The following is an 18,521-nucleotide window of genomic DNA, read 5'->3' as shown; positions in this document are numbered from 1 at the left end:
GTTCAATGTAAGTATTTAAATTAACTTTCTCAAATGCAAAACTAATTGCATTTAATAATGCTAACGACTAATCGACTACAATTTCAGATAGACAGGGTACAGGAGTACGCAACCATTCACGTAGCCAAAAATATAACATGTTAGTGTCATGTTTCTCTGAAATTAGTTGACATATTGATAATATTTTTCCATCAAAAGAAGCTACAACTTGATACAAAAATTGATATATAACTTGGCGTCCGCCCCGGTTTCGGCCACAGTTTATTTATTAACAAATTAATATTAAATTGTTAATAAATGAACTGTGGCCGAGGCCGAGGCGGTAGACGAGACCGGAGCCGACACCTAGTTAAATATCAATTTTTAAATAATATTTCTAATTAAAATAAAAATTTAAATAACTAATATAGCCCCTCTTCCTTTTCATTTACTTCCGTAAAAAATTGAAGAATTGAACGAACTTACCTAGTGAAGTTCGATTACAATTATGCTTGTCTCGTCCGGATGGATACTTGTAGTAGCGATCCGCTGCTGCTTACTTACAACAGGCTAATTCACACATAAATTTTGTGATGGCGCCACGCGCGGCGCCGCGCGCACTGTTCCTGCGCGCGCTCCAACCCAACACCATTAGTTTAACACATACAAATCTGTATAAAACGCTGGGTTAGGGGGGGAGGGAATCTCCATCCGGACGAAACAAGCATAATTGTAATCGAACTTCACTAGGTAAGTTCGTTCAATTCTTCAATTATGCCCCGTCTCGTCCGAATGGATACTTGTAGATGTTTAACCCACAGATTTGTATCTCTACCGAAAAATGACAAGTAAGAAAAGAAAAAACCAGATATACTCTGTGATATAATCAAGGAATTCAAACTTTAATTCTCGTGAAAATAACACAAACTTATAATAAATGATATAATCAAAATTAATAAACTTCGAAGTCAAAATAAAACATAAATTCTTTTTGTACAACGCATCAAAATAAAATATCAAAACTTAACTTAAGTTTAGAAGAGAATCTTGAAAGGTGTTCTCTATTATCGGCCGATTATAAAAACGAGCAAAAACGTTGGAAGCGTTACTCCAACCCGCGGTGCGTCTAATTTCTTCTAGGCTGACACCCTTTTTGGCCGCAAATGAAGTGGCAGCGTGCCGGGTAGAATGCGCCGAAAAAATTGAAGTGTCTATGCCTGCTGCTCCCAAAACGGCCTTCACTTAACGACCCAGCGTCTGAGACGATACTGGAAGGAAGGGAGGGCGAAAAGAAATAAAAAATTTATTAGCATTCTCTTTCCGAAGAGGTTTAGTGACCTCTAGGTAGTGTTTTATAATTGAAAATAAACATAATTCTGGGCGGGCAGTAAATGGTTTAAAATTCAGTATCGGTTGAGCCCTACCAATACCAGAAGTCTTAAGTTTGTCTGGGATCCTAATAATTAGAGACTCCGAAAAAGAGATATTTTCTAACCGAAACGCAGCGAAAGTTTGCATCCTTTGAGCTGTTGACAACGCCAAAAGTGTGATTCATTTTTTAGAAAGAAGTTCCAATGAGAGGTTTTCGAGTGGATGCAGAGAGGCTAAAAACTCAATCACCGGAGTAGGATCCCAGATGAACTCGTAACGCGGCCGCTGTGGTTTTAAAACTGCTAAACCCCTAAAAAATCTTTTAATTAACGGGTGCGAACCCACTCCGTCTATTAAAATTAGCGACACCGCCGATCTGTGTAGGTTAACTGAGGCATAGGACGCTGTTAGACAATACAGTAGATAAGAAAACTAAAAATAAATCAATAGGTGGTGAAAAACAATTAATATGACTTTGTTGGCAAAACAACCACCATGAACGAAGCGGTTTAGAGTACTGCGCTATTGTGCCCGCTGTGATAGATGCTAACATCGTTTCCACGGCTGCCGCAAGGGTACCTCTGTTTAAAAAGGCCTGGCGGATAATTTCATGGCCACCAGGGAAATCTTCTGCCAATTCGGGTGGTTCTCTCTAAAAGGAGAAGATAATAGGTTACTATTCGGTTTAAAACGAATTGGTTGATCCACTGTCATACGTTGCAACAACGGAAACCATGGTTGGGTTGGCCACCATGGAACAACTAATACTCCTTCAGCCTTGTCTAAGATTATTTTTCTTAAACATTTTAGGATAAGAATGAAAGGGGGGAACGCATAGAAAAAGAAATCACTCCAGTCTATTGAAAAAGCATCCACTGCTATTGCCTGAGGATCAGGGCGCCAAGATACGAAACGGCTACACTTCGCATTAATATACGTAGCAAAAAGATCAATATCAAACTGACCAAAATAAGATTCAATTTCTTCAAAAAATACTTGACCTAATGTTCATTCCGTTTCATCTGAAACCACGCGTGATTTGGCGTCTGCTTCAACATTCTGTGCCGACGGAATGTATGAAGCGAAAATAAATATATTACGGTTCTCGCACCAGATCCAGATTTCTCTAGTTAAGTCCGAGAGATGTGGAAATTTAATTGATCCCATGCGATTTATATAAACAATGGCCGTAGAATTGTCTATCCTAAGAAGTATGTCTACATTCGAAAATTACGAAGCGAAACATTTTAACCCATAAAACGCAGCTAAAAGCTCCAGATAATTTATGTGAAACCTTTTTTCTTCTTTGGACCAAAATCCGTTAGTGCGGTGTTTTTCACAGACCGCACCTCATCCTGTAAGAGAAGCGTCCGTATAAATTACCTGATCAAAACGCCCAGATCTAATTCTATTACATTGAAGATCATTTTCTAAGGTCGACTTCCACCACAGAAGATCGTCTCTGATGGAGGCTGGTAACGTCATTCGCGCTTGAAAATTATCCTCAGCATTAGAGAGAGCTAAAAATTTTTCTCTTTCAAACTTCTTAGTATTTGGACAAATTGATATCAGGGATCCTATAACCCTAGCAAAAAACCGAATTTTACAACTCTTCTTCGCAAAAGTAGAATTGACTAATTCAAGTAAATGAGATCTCTTATCCGATGGTATAGAAATAGCGAATAATTCTGTGTCAAATATGAAACCTAAAAATCGACAAGATTTTGCTGGTTCGAGCATACTTTTTTCTCGGTTAATTAAAAAACCTAACTCTGAAAGCAGATTCATTGTAGAGATGACATTTTCGTAACATTGCTTATAAGACGAACCTATAAACAAAAAATCATCTAGATAGGCTACCGAGAACAGACTTTTCCCTCTAAGCGAGCAAAACAACGGTTTTATAACTCTTGTAAAAATATACGGAGCCGATGCCAAGCCAAAGGGTATAACCCAAAATTGATAAAATTGGCTCTTGAATCTGAAACGTAAATATTTCCTGTCCTCATGATTTACTGCAATGAGCAGGTAAGCATCTTTCAAATCTAAAGAAGCTAAAAAATCTCCTGGTGAAATCAGGCGAATCACCGTTTTCCAATCTTCCATCTTTAAATGCGGAACAATATGAAATTTGTTTAAGTTCTTTAAATTCAAAATAAATCTCCATCCCCCTGAAGGTTTTTTAAGAACAAAGAAAGGAGATAAAAATTGTCCCTCGCAATCGTCTACTGCCTCTACCGCTTCTTTCCTGATCAATCTGCCGATTTCGTTAGAGCAAGCCTGCTCCTCTAACGTGTTAAGTTGAACGGAAGGTTCAAATTGTTGAGAGGGGGGGGAGTATGCCTAAATGGCAACTTGTAACCAGCAATGGCTTCCAAAATTACCGGATTACATGAGATTGCCTTCCATCTAGGGAGGAAAGAAGATAGTCTGCCTCCTAATGGTACCTGTTCTATTGATGCCTCCTCGAACGGGACCTGGAACGATGCGTCGTCTTGTGGTGGACGTTCTGTGCCCCAGTCTTCCTCGGCGTTATCCTCAACGGCCTCGGAGGGGCACGGGTGTTTCCCGGCTTAGCCGAAGATGTCTGAAAAGATTGAAGTGGTTGCAACGGCTTCCTAGGGAGAGGCGGAACCGCTCTGACTATATCTTTGAAACACTTCTGCATAGAGCTGGCTTTCTTAATTTCTTCCCCGAAAGTTGATCCAAACAGAAAATTGTCTGCGGGGAGTGAATCCGCTGTCGATTTTGCTACCAAGTTCAACACCGAGGTGAATTGCGCTCTTCTATGCAGCAAAATACGAAAGAAGAGGTCCGCCATAATTTTCCCTGCATCTCTGAACTTGCTCAGAGCCGAGCGCGCCTCCGGAGATAAAGATATCTGGACTTCCGGTCTCAGCATGTCCGAAAGCGCCTCTCCCAGGCTATATAAGGCTATATCTGCCTGGTCTTGAATTTTGCAGGTGTAGGCGTCTCGCTTGACCACCGGATTCGATTTCAAGGCCGCTTCGCACTCAGGGTTAAGTTTTGGTGCCCTGAGGAAGTCTGAAGTATCAGGCGGTAGATACTTTTTTAGGAGGGCCTTGCGCTGCTCCTCCGAGAGGCCCTTGCGCTGTTCTTCCGAGAGGCCCTTGCGAGCCAAAGCGAGCCATTTCTGAGCTACAAGCTCATTCCAAGGCATAGACGCCGCAGATTCTGCATCGGAACCAAATAATTCCTTGGCCAGACTATCCGGTTGGACATCAGAAACTTCTGCTATCTCCCCATCCTCTGCAGCTTCTGCAAAATGAACTGCCCGGTCAACATCAAAAGATGGACTTAAGAATGCGACATTATGCCGTCTGCATTTTACAAATGCAGGACCTGCATATCTGTACACACCTTGCTGACGTGCCGGTGTAACCGAACACTCAGATGATCCTGCCTGAGGTACAGTAACCGCTGAAACAGCCTCGGGTTGGTCAATTACGACTTTCTGCAAAGAAGCGTGCGAAACAAACAAGGCAGATGGGGAACGGCGAGACGAGCTAACTTCATCTGCTACCCTCGTCATGAAGTCCATAATCCGTGAAATCTTTTCCTCGATATTGTCGAGACAACTTTCTGACGAAGAGTGTCTCCTTTTTCGTGACTTCGAATGTTTACCCATAATGTCAATTAATAAGAGCACTCAGAAAAACACGATGCCGAAAAACTAGCCTGCGCAAGCAAACGCAACAGGAAAAACAATGACGTTGGGTCGGGGCGCGCGCAGGGACAACGCGCGCGGCGCCGCGCGTAGCGCCATCACAAAATTTATTTGTGTGAATTAGCCTGTTGTAAGTAAGCAGCAGCGGATCGCTACTACAAGTGTCCATCCGGACGAGACGGGGCATAATTATCTTTTCTACATATAGCATACGCAATGTGTTGGACACTTTGCGTGTTGGACAATTTAGAAATGGTAAAGATATTAAAAATGTGGTATGATATAGCTACCGGCGAAGGTCCACGTTAAAAAACCTAACGCACTGTAAGTTGCACTTCCTGGGTAGTGCGAAAGACCACATCGTATTCTAATATACAACCTGTAAAGAAACATGTATCTTAGTGCCCGCGATTCACGCGGGCCGCATCGCGCGATGTGTGCACTCATCGTAGTCGTAGACTCGTAGGCCGACGTAGGCTACGGCTCGTAGCTGCCTCGGTGCAAAGAAGACGAAACATATATATATTTGTCCTCTTCTACAAGCCGAGCGAGGCCGAGCGTGGCCGAGCGAAGCACGCTCACCGACAGGACGCCGGCGTGTGTGCGTGGTTGTCCACTCCAGCAACGTCGATGTTGCTCAGAGCTAAAATTCCCATCACTGCCTGGACTTGGAGTTGCGCATGAGTATCGGTCACGAGCGGACATATTTTAACCTAGCGGCGTATTAGCTCTGTGGTTCTTCTTTCAGATATACTCAGGCGGTGCTTCTTTTTAGTTTGGTTTGAGACTTTAGTATTCGGTTCTGCGCTTTATATTGGTGCATTAATTCTCGCCGGTTTACCCGGCTAATTCCTGAGTATGGATGACGAGTGTCCCATTGCGGACACAGAAGACGAGGGCGGCGAGAACGTCGCCCCGACTTTTTCTACATCCTTTCATTCTCATTCAGACATTATTGGCAATTCGTCCCCCTGTACGCTTACGCAGGGAAATAAAAGTGTTTCACTCAACGAGTTCACGTATTTCTGTAACCGTCATAGTCAGATATTCAATGATCCGACAGAAAAAGTAAATCCATCCCCCCTTCAAACTTCAACTGTTTCCCGCGTGATGGAACTTTCCGAGGACTCAACGGCAGCACAAAAACTCGCAGATAAGTTTTTTTCTTCTACTTCGAACTCTCTTTCCAACTTCTCTTTAGATCGTAAGAGAGCGATCGACTCGATAAATAATAATAAATCTAATCTTAATTACAATGTATTTAAAAAGCATGCACAGGCTTCCGAAAATTCCTCTCTTCTAGCGTTTCCTCCTTCCTCTCAGTCTAGTCGATCTAGTTTCTTCTCTGTTCAATATTCTAACCTTGATCGCGCTCCTTATTACGTGATGATCATTCCGTCTAATAATTCTAATTCTGATAAGGGTAATAACAATCTACATTCTCTTATGGTTGCTAGAACGATTAATAATTTTTTCAAGATAGACATAAAAGAATGTAAGAAAGATGGCTATGGTAAAATACTTGTTGAGTTTAAAGATTTTAATGCTGCCAACAAAGTTGTTGATTGTGCAGACTTGTTGAATTATAAACTTAAAGCTTTTATCCTTTCGTATAAACTTTTACGATGTGGCATTGCAAAGATGTTCCACAAGATCTCTCTATCGATGATATTTTGGAATCAGTTTGCTCTGATATAAAAATCCTGGATATACACATGTTGAATCGTAGGATTAGGGTCAAGGATGGTACCAAGTATGTCCCTTATAGGAATTTATGTATACGGTTTAAAGGGTAATCTTTACCTAAAAGAATCTCTATTTACAAAATGTTTCACAATGTTTCGCCCTATATTACCAAGACTAAAATTTGTTATTCGTGTTTCCGGATAGGACATGTTAGCAAATTTTGTAAGAGCAAACCAAGATGCTTGTATTGCGGTGAATCAGCCCACAATAAAGATAATCCGTGTAAATTTATTAATAGCAAACCTAGGTGTTTTAACTGTAAAGGCGATCACTGGTCTACTTCTAGTGAATGCACTGAAATAATCAAACATAAAAAAAATTCAAGTTCTCGCACCTACAGAAAATATTCCGTATTTTCTTGCTAAAGAAAAAATTTTTTATTTCTATCCTACTTATAAAAACTCTGATCCCAGATTTGATTTTTCTAACTTTCCACTTCTTAATTCCTCTCAAAAAAGCCATGCCTTCTTTTTTGAATCTTTTAATCAATTCTCAGTACTTAACTCCCTCTTTTCATCCAATTTTTCTGAAAAATTATATTATTCTTCATCTTACGCTGCTTTCTTAGCCAAGCCTAAATCTCTTCGCCCCTCTCAATTTTCCAAATTTAATTCAAAATTTAAAATACCCTCAGATTCAAATAATAGCTTAACAACTAAACGTGCTACCTCTTTCTTACTTTTCATCCCTAATTCTTTCTCTCTTTCGGTTCCATATTCCTCACTTTCCAATAATTCCTCAAATTTACGCATTAATCTTCCGTCAGCTCCTCGCTCTAAACTTAATCCCCGTCCTATTCTCTCTCATTCCTCGCAATTCAATTCACATAACGAAAGTATTCCTTTTTCTTCTTCACATCTGTCAGATTCATGCTCTCCATAGGTCATTAGTAACCTTATTAACACAACTTTACATGACTATTGTAATAAATCTCAGCTCGATGCTCTCAACAACAAATTTTACTTGATTCTTTTAAAAAAATTCTATCCTATCTGCAAACTGTCAATTCAATCTCGCTTCTCTCCTCTCCTTTTAATTAATTAATCTATTCCTATTTTTATTTTTTGTACTCTTTTTTTTCATTCTATTTTTTTTAATTATGACTTCATTTATATCTACTCCCTGTTTTAATTCCACCCTTCCAAATCTACAACATCATCCTCCATTGAATATTCTTCAATGGAATTGTTGCGGATTTTATAGTAAACTAGCTGAAATTTAAAGTCTCTCTCACGAATTCAATATAATGTGTTTACAGGAAACTCTAATTAATCAAACTAATACATTCCTACTTAATAATTTTATTTCTTATATTAATCCCTCTCTCGCCCCTCAGGCAAGAGGAGTGGGCATCCTGGTGCACAAAAACTTGCGATCTTACTCTATTGATCTCTCCAGCATTTCTCATTCCTCAGTAGAACTAATTGGTGTCCTTATCCACGATAATCATAATAAAAGGATTGCTATTATAAATGTCTACAGACACCCAGGTTCTCGCACTCCATTCTCACTTTTTCAAAACTTATTCAATTTGCGAAATTCTTATGAGCACGTCATTTTTTTTAGGCGACTTCAATTCGCACCATCCGCTATGGAGCGGTCAACGCAAATCTCCCACGGATGATCTATCTAGCCTTTGCCTTAGAAGAAGCCAATCTTCATTTATTGAACGATTCGGCACACACTCACATTAGTTACAATACTCAGTTTTCTTCTCGCATCGACCTCTCTATATCCTCTCAAGATTTGGCTTTCTTCTGCTCTCATGCAGTGTTTGAGGACTCCCATGGCAGTAATCATCTCCCCATAAGTATTATTATTCAAAATTTCTTTCCTCCCACTTCTAGAATACGTAACAAGTTTAAACTTAAACAAAAAAATTTTGATATACTTTCCGGTCATATTAAATATAATTTCGACCAGTTTAGTACTAACCCCTCTTCAAATCACTTAGAAAATTATTCTCTGTTCACTGAATTTTTAGAAAAATCTATTTCTGACATTACTGATTCCCCTATTAAAGAATCCAATTGCTCTTTCGCCTCTCCGTTTAGATTTCCTTCTGCACCACGGTGGAATGATGCCTGCAAGGTTGTCGTCAATCAAAGAAAAACTGCTTTAAAAAATTATAGGTCATCACCTACACTTCAAAGTTTAATTGAATATAATAGGCTCAAAGCTCTCTGTCGGAAGACCCTCAAAAAACAAAAATTTCTCAGTTGGCATAAAGTTTGTGCAAGCTTTGACGACACTAACACTTCCTCTTCTACACTATGGAGACTTGCTAAGGTTTTTAAAAATAAACACCTCAACAATCCCTCGGCTCCCTAACTCCGCCTTTTCGCAGGATTGCGTTAAGATTATGAACAAAATTTATCCCCCTTTCTGCCCTACCTCCTCGCCTCTTACTCTTGAATCTCGTCTGATTTTGGAGACTCACAATTCTCCCTCACAGGTCTGGATGGACTCGGCTATTTCTAATAGCAAACTAAAGTTTGCTCTTGCAAATTTTAATAAAAAATCAGCTCCAGGCATTGATAAATTCAATAATAATATTATTTCCTCCCTTCTTTCCTGCGCATTATCGGTTATTTTGGACATTTTTAATAATGTTTTAAACTCTGGATTTATTCCAGATATCTGGAAAAAATCTCTTGTAATTTTCATCTCTAAATCTGGTGGCAGAGGTATGAGGCCTATTGCCCTCTTCTTTTGTTTCCTTAACTTACTAGAGAGATGCATCTATAATCGATTAAGATGGTTCTTGGAACTTCTGATGTATTACCTGAAGTGCAATTTGGTTTCCATAATTTCAGATCTTGCAATAACAACTTGGTCATCCTCACTAATCACATAAGATCGGCTTTTATCAACAATCTGGAAACCTTCTGCGTTTTTCTTGACATAGAGAGCGCATTTGACAACGTTCTTCCCAATTTACTTTTATCTGAGCTGGAAGATTTGGGCATCCCCGCAAAAATACGTATTTTTTTTTATAACGTTATATCCAACAGAGAAATTATTTTCGTTAATCAAGGTTCTCTTTCTGACGCTTTTCTTGCTAACAAAGATACTCCTCAGGAGTCCATTCTCAGCCCACTTTTGTTCAATATTTATATTAGAAGGATCACAGATATTATTGATAAAAAAACAAGAATCCTGCTTTACGCAGATGATGTAGTCATTTACTTCTCCCATAAGGATCCAGCGATCGCCAGTAACTCTATCAATCGATCTCTCTCTAACATTCATAAATTTTTACATGACAAAGGTCTATCTCTGTCCGCTTCCAAATCACAATTTGTTTTATTTTCTAGGAAAAAATCTCCTTTTAATAACCAGTTTAATATTAATATTAAAGATCATATTCTTTCTCCATGCGATACAGTTCGGTTTTTAGGTATTTACTTAGATTCCAAACTTCTTGGTAAAATCCACTTTGAATATATTTTACAAAAATGCTTTAAAATTGTTAAAGTAATGTCCTCCTTAGCCGGGACTTCTTGGGGTGCTCATCCCAAAGCTCTTCTTACTTTATATAGATCTATGATCAGAAGTGTTATTGAATATGGCTGCCATATTTTTCAAGTACGCAACAATCTAACTATTTTTTAAAAAATTCAGTGCATTCAGTTTAAAGCCTCGAGACTTGCCCTTGGTTAGAGTTTCCACGCCTATCAACGTTATTTTAGATGAGGCCAAAGATCCTTCTCTCCTTATCAGATTTAATTTTCTTTTTTAGAAATATATTTACAAACAACTATCTCTCAGTTAAAACCCGGTCTGTGATAGTGCATACGATATTCACTGTTAACTTTTTACAACCAGTAAAAAAGCCAGAGCTTTAAGAGATATTCCGTTTTATCAAAAATTCAGTTCTTGTATTCACATGAAAAAACTAATCCATTCGTCTGTCATTCCTCCTGCTCTATTTTATGACTTTCTTTCTACCCATCATCATCCTCCTCTCCTTCTTTTTTAAGTCAAAAATATTCCTTCAAGTTCCAATTACAATGATATTTTTCTGGCCGCTACTTTTCACCTTACCCACAATGCTATTTCCTTTTTCACCGATGGCTCTAAAAATGATCAAATTCCGTCCGTAGGCGCCGGAATTCACTTTCCAGATTTTAATCTTAATATTTCACACAAACTTTCTACTTGTTTTTCCATTTTTTCAGCCGAAGCCTGGGCGATATATCAAGCCCTCGTTGCAATCATTCAATTCGAATGTCAGAAATCTATTATATTCTCTGATTCCAGAAGCGTACTCGATGCTATTGTTTCTAGGACCTCCTACAATTCTAACTATTTAATTCATCTCATCAAGCATAAGTGTTCTCAGGCCTTTTCTAATAATTTAGACATCACATTTATGTGAATCCCCTCACATGTAGGGATTCATGGAAATGAAGTTGCTGACTCATTAGCTTGTCAAGCCTTCGGACAAGGCTCCTCTCCCACCTTTTACATGCCTTTTTCGGACCTCACAGCCAAGGCTATATTTAAAACTTCTCTCAAAATTGAAACTTTCTTGTCTGACGCCGCTTTGTCCAAGGGAACCACTCATTTCTCAACCTTCTATAATTCTTCTCCCAAACCTTGGTTTCACAACCTTGATTTAAACAGATCAATGATTACATTAATCAGTCGTCTAAGAAGTGGGCACTATAACTTAAATCAAAGTCTGCATTGCATCTCTTTGTCTCCCACGGATTGCTGCCCTTGCAATCTCACACCTCAAAATATAAACCATATTATTTTCGATTGTCCCCTATTTGAATCCAAATCTAAATTTCTCCGCTCTTACATTGCTAAAGAATCGCCTCACTGTTTTATTGACCGCTCTATTATTCCGTTTCTCGTTGCTCCTAAGGTAAGGTTAAGCTTTGTCGTTTGCTTCTCTCCTTTTCGAAATCTATAAATTTACTCATTTAATTTTCTATAGCCTATTCGGGCACTCTCCTGTTTGTTCATAACTTTATTACATTATGCTTCTACTATATTTAAAAATTTCGATCTATTATATTCATATTTCTCGACTATCGATATATCGCTGCCGATGAGTGGCGCCGTCTATTGGTTAGTCATGGCCGTATTGTTCCGGTCATATTAGGAATAGGTGCCATATAAGCGAAAAGAAGAAGAAGAAGACTGCCTGGACTTTAACGCGAGCAGTAGCAAGGAGCACCTGACTACGAGAACGAACTCCCGTAGACGCGAAAAGTGTATTAACACACGGTCCGGAGGTGCTCAAAAAGTTCTCTCCGTTGACGTCCGCAGTACCTGAAGCGGAGGCATCCGGCTCCGCGTATAGCATAGAATGATGTCATTTGTTATATATTCGACATGTGTATTTACTCTTACATTCCGAGAGTGAATGAGTGGCGCTCAAACAATTGAGATACCGCTTATATTTCTTAGCGACCTCCAGACAAACTGTAGGAAGCACAGTGATAAATACGCCCTAAAATAGTAACGCGCTTTACATAACGGACAAGTTGACATTGGTGACGTAGCTACGGTCGCGACATGTACGCGTGAAGTCGTAGCAACTCGTACAATTTTCGTGCTAGATATAATACCACACTCTTCAAGAGCGCGACAACGCGATAATAGAAATTTGTTTACTTTGTTATAAGTAGACAGAACGGCCTCGTCGCTTGTTTTGATATTCCAGGCCTTTTTAGAAACCGGATTTAAATCCTGCGTAACAAGATGTACAAGAAAGTTCTCTCCAAGATTGCTAAGAGTTCGACCTAAATTGTTTAACGCCGCTATAAGCGGAGTTGGAAAATCCGTCAATGCCAACAAGATTCGGCGGACTTACCAACCTTTGCGAATAACGGTCGATCACCCGGGTTGAACATTCTCGATCGGCGAATTTATGTAATTTGGCAATTTACTTTGCGCTTGCAGAAACTCGCCGGTTGCAACCTGAGTTTTTGTTGCTAAGGGCTCGGGTTACAACAGTAATACATATTAATTCGGATAAGACCAACGGTATAATTAAGATCAAATTTTACTTTACAAGTTTGTTTAATCTTATAACTTCAATTTTTGTTTGAGGTTCACACATGCTAATCATCATCGACGCAATCAAATTCTGTAGTCGCAGTTTTGTAGACAACGACGACGACAATCGTAACAACGTATTTTAATATGAAAATTGCTATCACTACGCATGTCACTAAACATAACTGATACATGTAGAACATCTTATCTGCGCCTCATAGCGATGCGAAAACAAAAAGAACAAATCGTCTTCTCTTTCCGGTTGACAATAATATTAATGACTACGTTTCTTAATAGAAAATCTCTGCATTTTCAATTTCATATCGTTATATCTCAGCTTATAGACTATGCAAAGCAAAGATAAAAGCACTTTTATTATTAAAATCAACCTAGAGCATTTCAGTGGGCCTACTTAAAACTCAATCGTTTCAGCCGTTTTTGAAATCTCAAAATTTCAGCTGTTGTCAAATCAAGTTTTTGCGTAAATGATACGCGGTGGTCAATTTCGCTGCACGCACACTTGACGTAATACGCAATTACGTATCTTGACAAATAAAATACAGGATGCTCTCTAGTAAACTTATTCTTACAAGAGTAGGTAGAACTAATCGATATAAATAGAATCGAAACAAATAGAAAAGTTATTTGTTGTTTTATATTTTTCACGATAATAGCCGTGATATAAACATTTAACAAATTTAGTATTTTACTATTAATTTTGGGTGGAGAATCGGTACTTTTTCCATCGCACGACTTATTCGAGACACGGATTAACCGATCTTCGGTGGCGAAATGAGCGAAGACGTGCGGACGAGATATGCAAACGGACCAAGCTTCTTGGTTGACTCGTTCGCACGTCTTCGATCACTTTGCCACTAAACAGTGGCTTAATCCGTGCATTGATTAACTCACGCATGCAGTGGAAAAGTATTACTTTTTTCGTGCAGCGTAATACAAATTTTTAAATGTTCATGTTTTGGCTATTATAAAAAATACAAACAATATAATACTTCCTTATTTGTCTCAATTAGTTTTATCTACTTCTCAAAAAGTGAAAATTTACTATAGGGTACTGTACATTTTTAGTAATACAATAAAAAATTCTACAAATGTCCCAGGAATTCTTGAATATGTTATAAATATTCAGAGAAAATTTTATCTTGTGCGAATAAACTTATATATGATTTATATTGTGATAAAAATTTTTTAATTTCTAGTTTCTCCAACTGGATCCCATTTGGATAGCTTAGTTGCCAATATTTCGTATCAAAATCCACCCGGACCTCTCATTTCACAATATGATGGATATGAATTTATGTGTGGTGACCGTTATACGCCATCTAGATGCACAAAACCATGCACGTGTACTCATGTTTATCATATATCACTAGGAGCACTCGTAGATATATTAATTTATGATAAAGGTAAGTATAAATTAAAAAAATAGTTTTTCTTTGTTCTGTTGTAATTCGCAGATAGCCTGTTTTTTTTTACTATTTTTATTGAATCTTTCATGTTTCAGCACTCAAGTAACAGTTTTATGAGCAACTGATGTAAATTTCATAATAGGTCGTTTTAGCCAAAAAAGATAATTATTTTAAATAGTGTTTTGTTCGTGCTCAGGCATTTAGTAATTAGAAATCTAGAAAAACAATGAGTAATCAGAGGTGTTGTGTTGTTCTGGCAAGTACACGGAAAGAAGTTATCTTTACAAGAAAATTATCACGTGCTGAGGCTGGAATAAGGGTCTTTGTCTTGGGGAGACACTTTGGCACCTTTCGAAGCCAGTGTGGCGTTAAGTCTCTTACTAATAAAGGAACTAAATTCTATTTATAAAGATAGGGCTCACACAATGTCAGGAGCGAATAGAATACAAGACTTGAGTTTTAAATGTTAATTTAAGTCATTTTGTGCGCGACGGTACGCGATGCGTGAACACGCGCGGTACGAGTGAACGCCGATTTCGCCCTGACTAGAGCGTCACGCTGTACGGGAATGGAAAGGAACTCACGATTGATATTACAATTAACCAATAATTAACGCAAAAAATAAACATTGATTTTATTTCCATTAATGAATACTCGCTGGTGTGAACGGAGTTTACATAGAAAAAAAGAGAAAAAAAATAAGCGCAACGGAAATCTTGATTCACCCGCAGATGCTGCAAAAGACGGTCCGACGGAAATCTTGTGAAGCGTCCTAGTTGGAGGCCTCCGCGAACGGAGATCTTGCGCGCGACGGAATTTCGCGAAGCAGCCAGGTGATCGCGGTCGCGATCCGTTACGCCAGCAAAAAGAACAATGCACCACACACTCGGTGTTTTACAATACGCAGGATAATGACGACTTGAGCGGGCCTTGCGGGCAGACTCCGGCGCCGGAGACGCGACGATAGGAGCTTTTCTCGACGAGATCGATAAGAAGTTTCGCGCGATGCTGCAGCCCCAGTAATTTGTGAGCGACTAACTTTGGCGGACTAGATCAGCCAGGCTCAACCGGCAAACCTAAACGGAATTTATTAGAAAAAACACCAGGCCGCTTATTTGTCTCCTTCACGATCGAGCGACGATCCTCACGCGTCGAATGCATGATCCGTTTATGCTCGCTCGCGAAGGAAACACCTGACATGCTTGTGTCGGGCAATCGAGGAAATTTCGGTCGCTTGAACGAGCTTACATACATGCGTGCGCAAACACATTTATTTAGGAAATAATCATAAAGTTAATTCATTGTCAGAAATTTCATCACGCAATTACAATTTGATTAATATATATTATGTATCGAGGTACAATCACAGTAATAAAATTTTTAATTATTGGAATTGCACCATTAAGAAACAAAAAACCAAATTTAGAAAACATGGAATTCTAAACATTCATTCAAGGTTACAAAGTATTAAAAAATGAAAATGACATATATAAATTCCAAGAGCTTACAATAAAAGACTATATTGCAGTAGAAACACCTAAAAAATTTTTCACATTTAGAAATTAATCTATGTCTTTTAAAGATGACAAATTACATCCAGGAAGTGCATTATTAATCACTAGAAAGACTGGAATACGATTTACAGATATTGTAACAAACTCCTTCGAAATGAGCATCGCTTCAACGGTCATCAGTCGGACGCCGGGCCAAAGAACCGTTCGGCGAAAACTTGGAGCGTGGGACGCCCCAACACATTTTTAAGTTAATTAAGAAAGCGCTCGAACGGCAAAATGACGTTCATCAAACCTCGTACTAAGTCCAAAGCGCGGACTTAGCCGAGCCACACCGAAGACCGCCGAATGATTTGGCGGCACCGAGGCTCCTCGTTCCGAGCCACATTGCACCGAAAACCCAGGCGCCACATGCGAATACGTCATATGTTCCGCCGCACCGCAAACCCCATCATCACTTTCGGATATAAAAAAGCGATGTCGGAGTTCCGGATCACCGTTCTCGATCCGTTTGCTTAGTGCGAACCTCCGAATCTTCCGACTTTTTCTGCGAGCACACCAGCGGGGTAGAGCAAACTCTGCCTCGGTCAGGCACTTCTGACGCTCGCTCCAGACTCTCTTCGGTTACCTCTGTTATGAACGACCGGCTCGTGGGGTGGAGCGCATTCCGCCTCCTTCGAAAGATCTCGATCCCGCGTCAGAGTGACTTGAGGAAAACCGACAGATCTTCTGTCGCACCGTCGTCAATCTCTTGAGTGAAGTGTTTTCCGTCTCGGCCGAGCACTCTCGGTTAAGACGACATCTTGCAAGTGCTCCATCCTACCGCCATTACCAGTGATTCATATTCGCTCAACCGCTCCGCGTCCACCTGAATTGTAAAGATCCTCTGCGTATTATCATCCGATCGGCCTGTACCGCGTCTATTGCCTAACGCTAACCACGTCTATCCACGTGGATCACGTCCCGAAAACATCGCGACCACTCCTGCGACGATCTCGAAGACGTCTTCGCGATACCCCGCCGTACTACGCGTCTGTTGTCACGTCTCCACCTACCGAACCGCGCTTACCGTTTATTGCATCGCCGCGTTAACTGCGTTCGTCTGATTGTTACTGCGACCGCACCCACTGACGCTTTTATATTTGTAAGTCTTTGTCCACGTTGAACGGCGTCATTTTTATACGCGCATCAGTTTGTCAATTTGTTTAAATAAACCTTGTTTATTCTTTTATTAAAACCACGTCTCGGTGCTTTCTAATTTAAACCGAATCCCGTAATACCGACGAACACACTAGGCATCCGCTCGCCTGCTTAATATTTGATTGCGTGCGAATTACGGTCGTTTCAATATAGTACATAGAGTATACAAAAAAACTGATGACACAGGTGATAATATTCTCTTCCCAGGTAGTACATCACAACTGATAAAGACTTATAACAATATAGCTGCTAACTGAAGAAAGGGCAGAGTAAAAATAACAGCTTCAAAACCTAATCAATGGATTAGTTTATTTTGTAAATATGAGAATAAGTTTACCGATAGATACCTTCAATATATAAGTAATCCTAATATAACAGTAAAAACAGAAGATGAAGAGACTTTCAAGGAAAGTATTAGTGATTTAGATGTTATAATACCTGAAAGACATTAAGCATACTCAGAACATGACATATATGCAACATGTCATACGATACTTATTGTAATGAATAAGAATTTTATCATTGATGCTACAGAGAGGGAGAGATAAATAAGAAATTACTTGCCTAATAGAATTTTCGCTGTATATTCCTCAATGGGGGTAAAAACTGGAGAACTTAAATGTGATGAGCAATTATTCATAGAGATTAGTGATATATTTTGAGGTCTGCCTAAACTGAAACGGATATTATTTAATTTTAAGTATGATAACCAAATCATACCAGAGTTATCAACTGCTGTTGTGTTACTGAGCTATAGTTCTATGACAATACTTAGGGCAATGACAGATTTTTACAATGCTAAGGAGAAAAGCTTAGTACATAGTCAACCAAAAGTTTTAATTGATATTGAGAGATTCATAACTTTGACAAATTAAAAGAAAAATCAAGAGGGGATATTGCTAGCTATGAAATTGAGAGCTGCAAAAAGAAATTGAAACTACAGTTGTTTTTCCGTGGCTATCAGATAAACGTTATAGATTTGATCTCGGCCATAACCTTGAATGTCATTAAAAGGTCACGTCAATTTTCTCAATAGTGATTTACTATTTTTAATACTAAAAAAAGGATAAAAATAACTTTGTTTCTTAAAATATGTCCAACGTTTTCTATCCGCCATCTTAGATTTAGAAATTTGCAATTTCTAATTTCAGATTTGTGCTCGGCCACCTCGAAAACCCCCGAGTAATACGTTTCGCGCAAGAAGGATGAAAATTACTTCGTGCTTTGCGGCTCAAAAGCCCTCGTGTAATAAGTTGACATGAAAAATATCATTTAATAACAAAATGCCGCTAAAGGTTGATTAGTTTTTCCATAACTGCAAAATAATGTGCTTGAGCAATCGTCTTACGTTTTCATATCTTTCTGAATCAATTCATTGTGCTATTTTTTATTATTCGTTTGCGCGACTCGTACTATCATTGAACTCTTGTTCGGGCATACGAAAGCTTGTTTCTTTTTTGCTTATTGAACAAAATTTACTCAGCGGTTTTTAATCAAACGTTTTCACGTCTCTGTTGGCATCAAACTTAGAACATGCGAATTGTTGCACTGGGGCCGGTGCACGGGATCCGTTCTTTGGGATCG

At 39.0% G+C, this 18,521-nt stretch overlaps 2 protein-coding genes across 2 annotated transcripts in view; one reads left to right on the top strand and one right to left on the bottom strand.

Moving 5' to 3' along the window:
• Positions 1–18,521, top strand: part of LOC139101421 (uncharacterized) — a 164,765-nt gene that overhangs the window by 59,456 nt on the left and 86,788 nt on the right. Inside the window, exon 4 of the mRNA XM_070654558.1 lies at positions 14,017–14,223. Coding sequence (XP_070510659.1) covers positions 14,017–14,223 — 207 coding nt within the window. The remainder of the gene's footprint in view (positions 1–14,016; positions 14,224–18,521) is intronic.
• Positions 1,030–5,017, bottom strand: LOC139113676 (uncharacterized). The gene has a single exon (XM_070674990.1). The coding sequence runs from the start codon at positions 4,997–4,999 to the stop codon at positions 3,803–3,805; it is 1,197 nt and encodes a 398-aa protein (XP_070531091.1). The 5' UTR covers positions 5,000–5,017; the 3' UTR covers positions 1,030–3,802.

The sequence above is a fragment of the Cardiocondyla obscurior genome, linkage group LG03 (assembly GCF_019399895.1).
Source record: "Cardiocondyla obscurior isolate alpha-2009 linkage group LG03, Cobs3.1, whole genome shotgun sequence".
Taxonomy (NCBI): domain Eukaryota; kingdom Metazoa; phylum Arthropoda; class Insecta; order Hymenoptera; family Formicidae; genus Cardiocondyla; species Cardiocondyla obscurior.
Note: the sequence above shows the minus strand (reverse complement) of the source record. Positions and strands in the feature narration are given on the sequence as shown.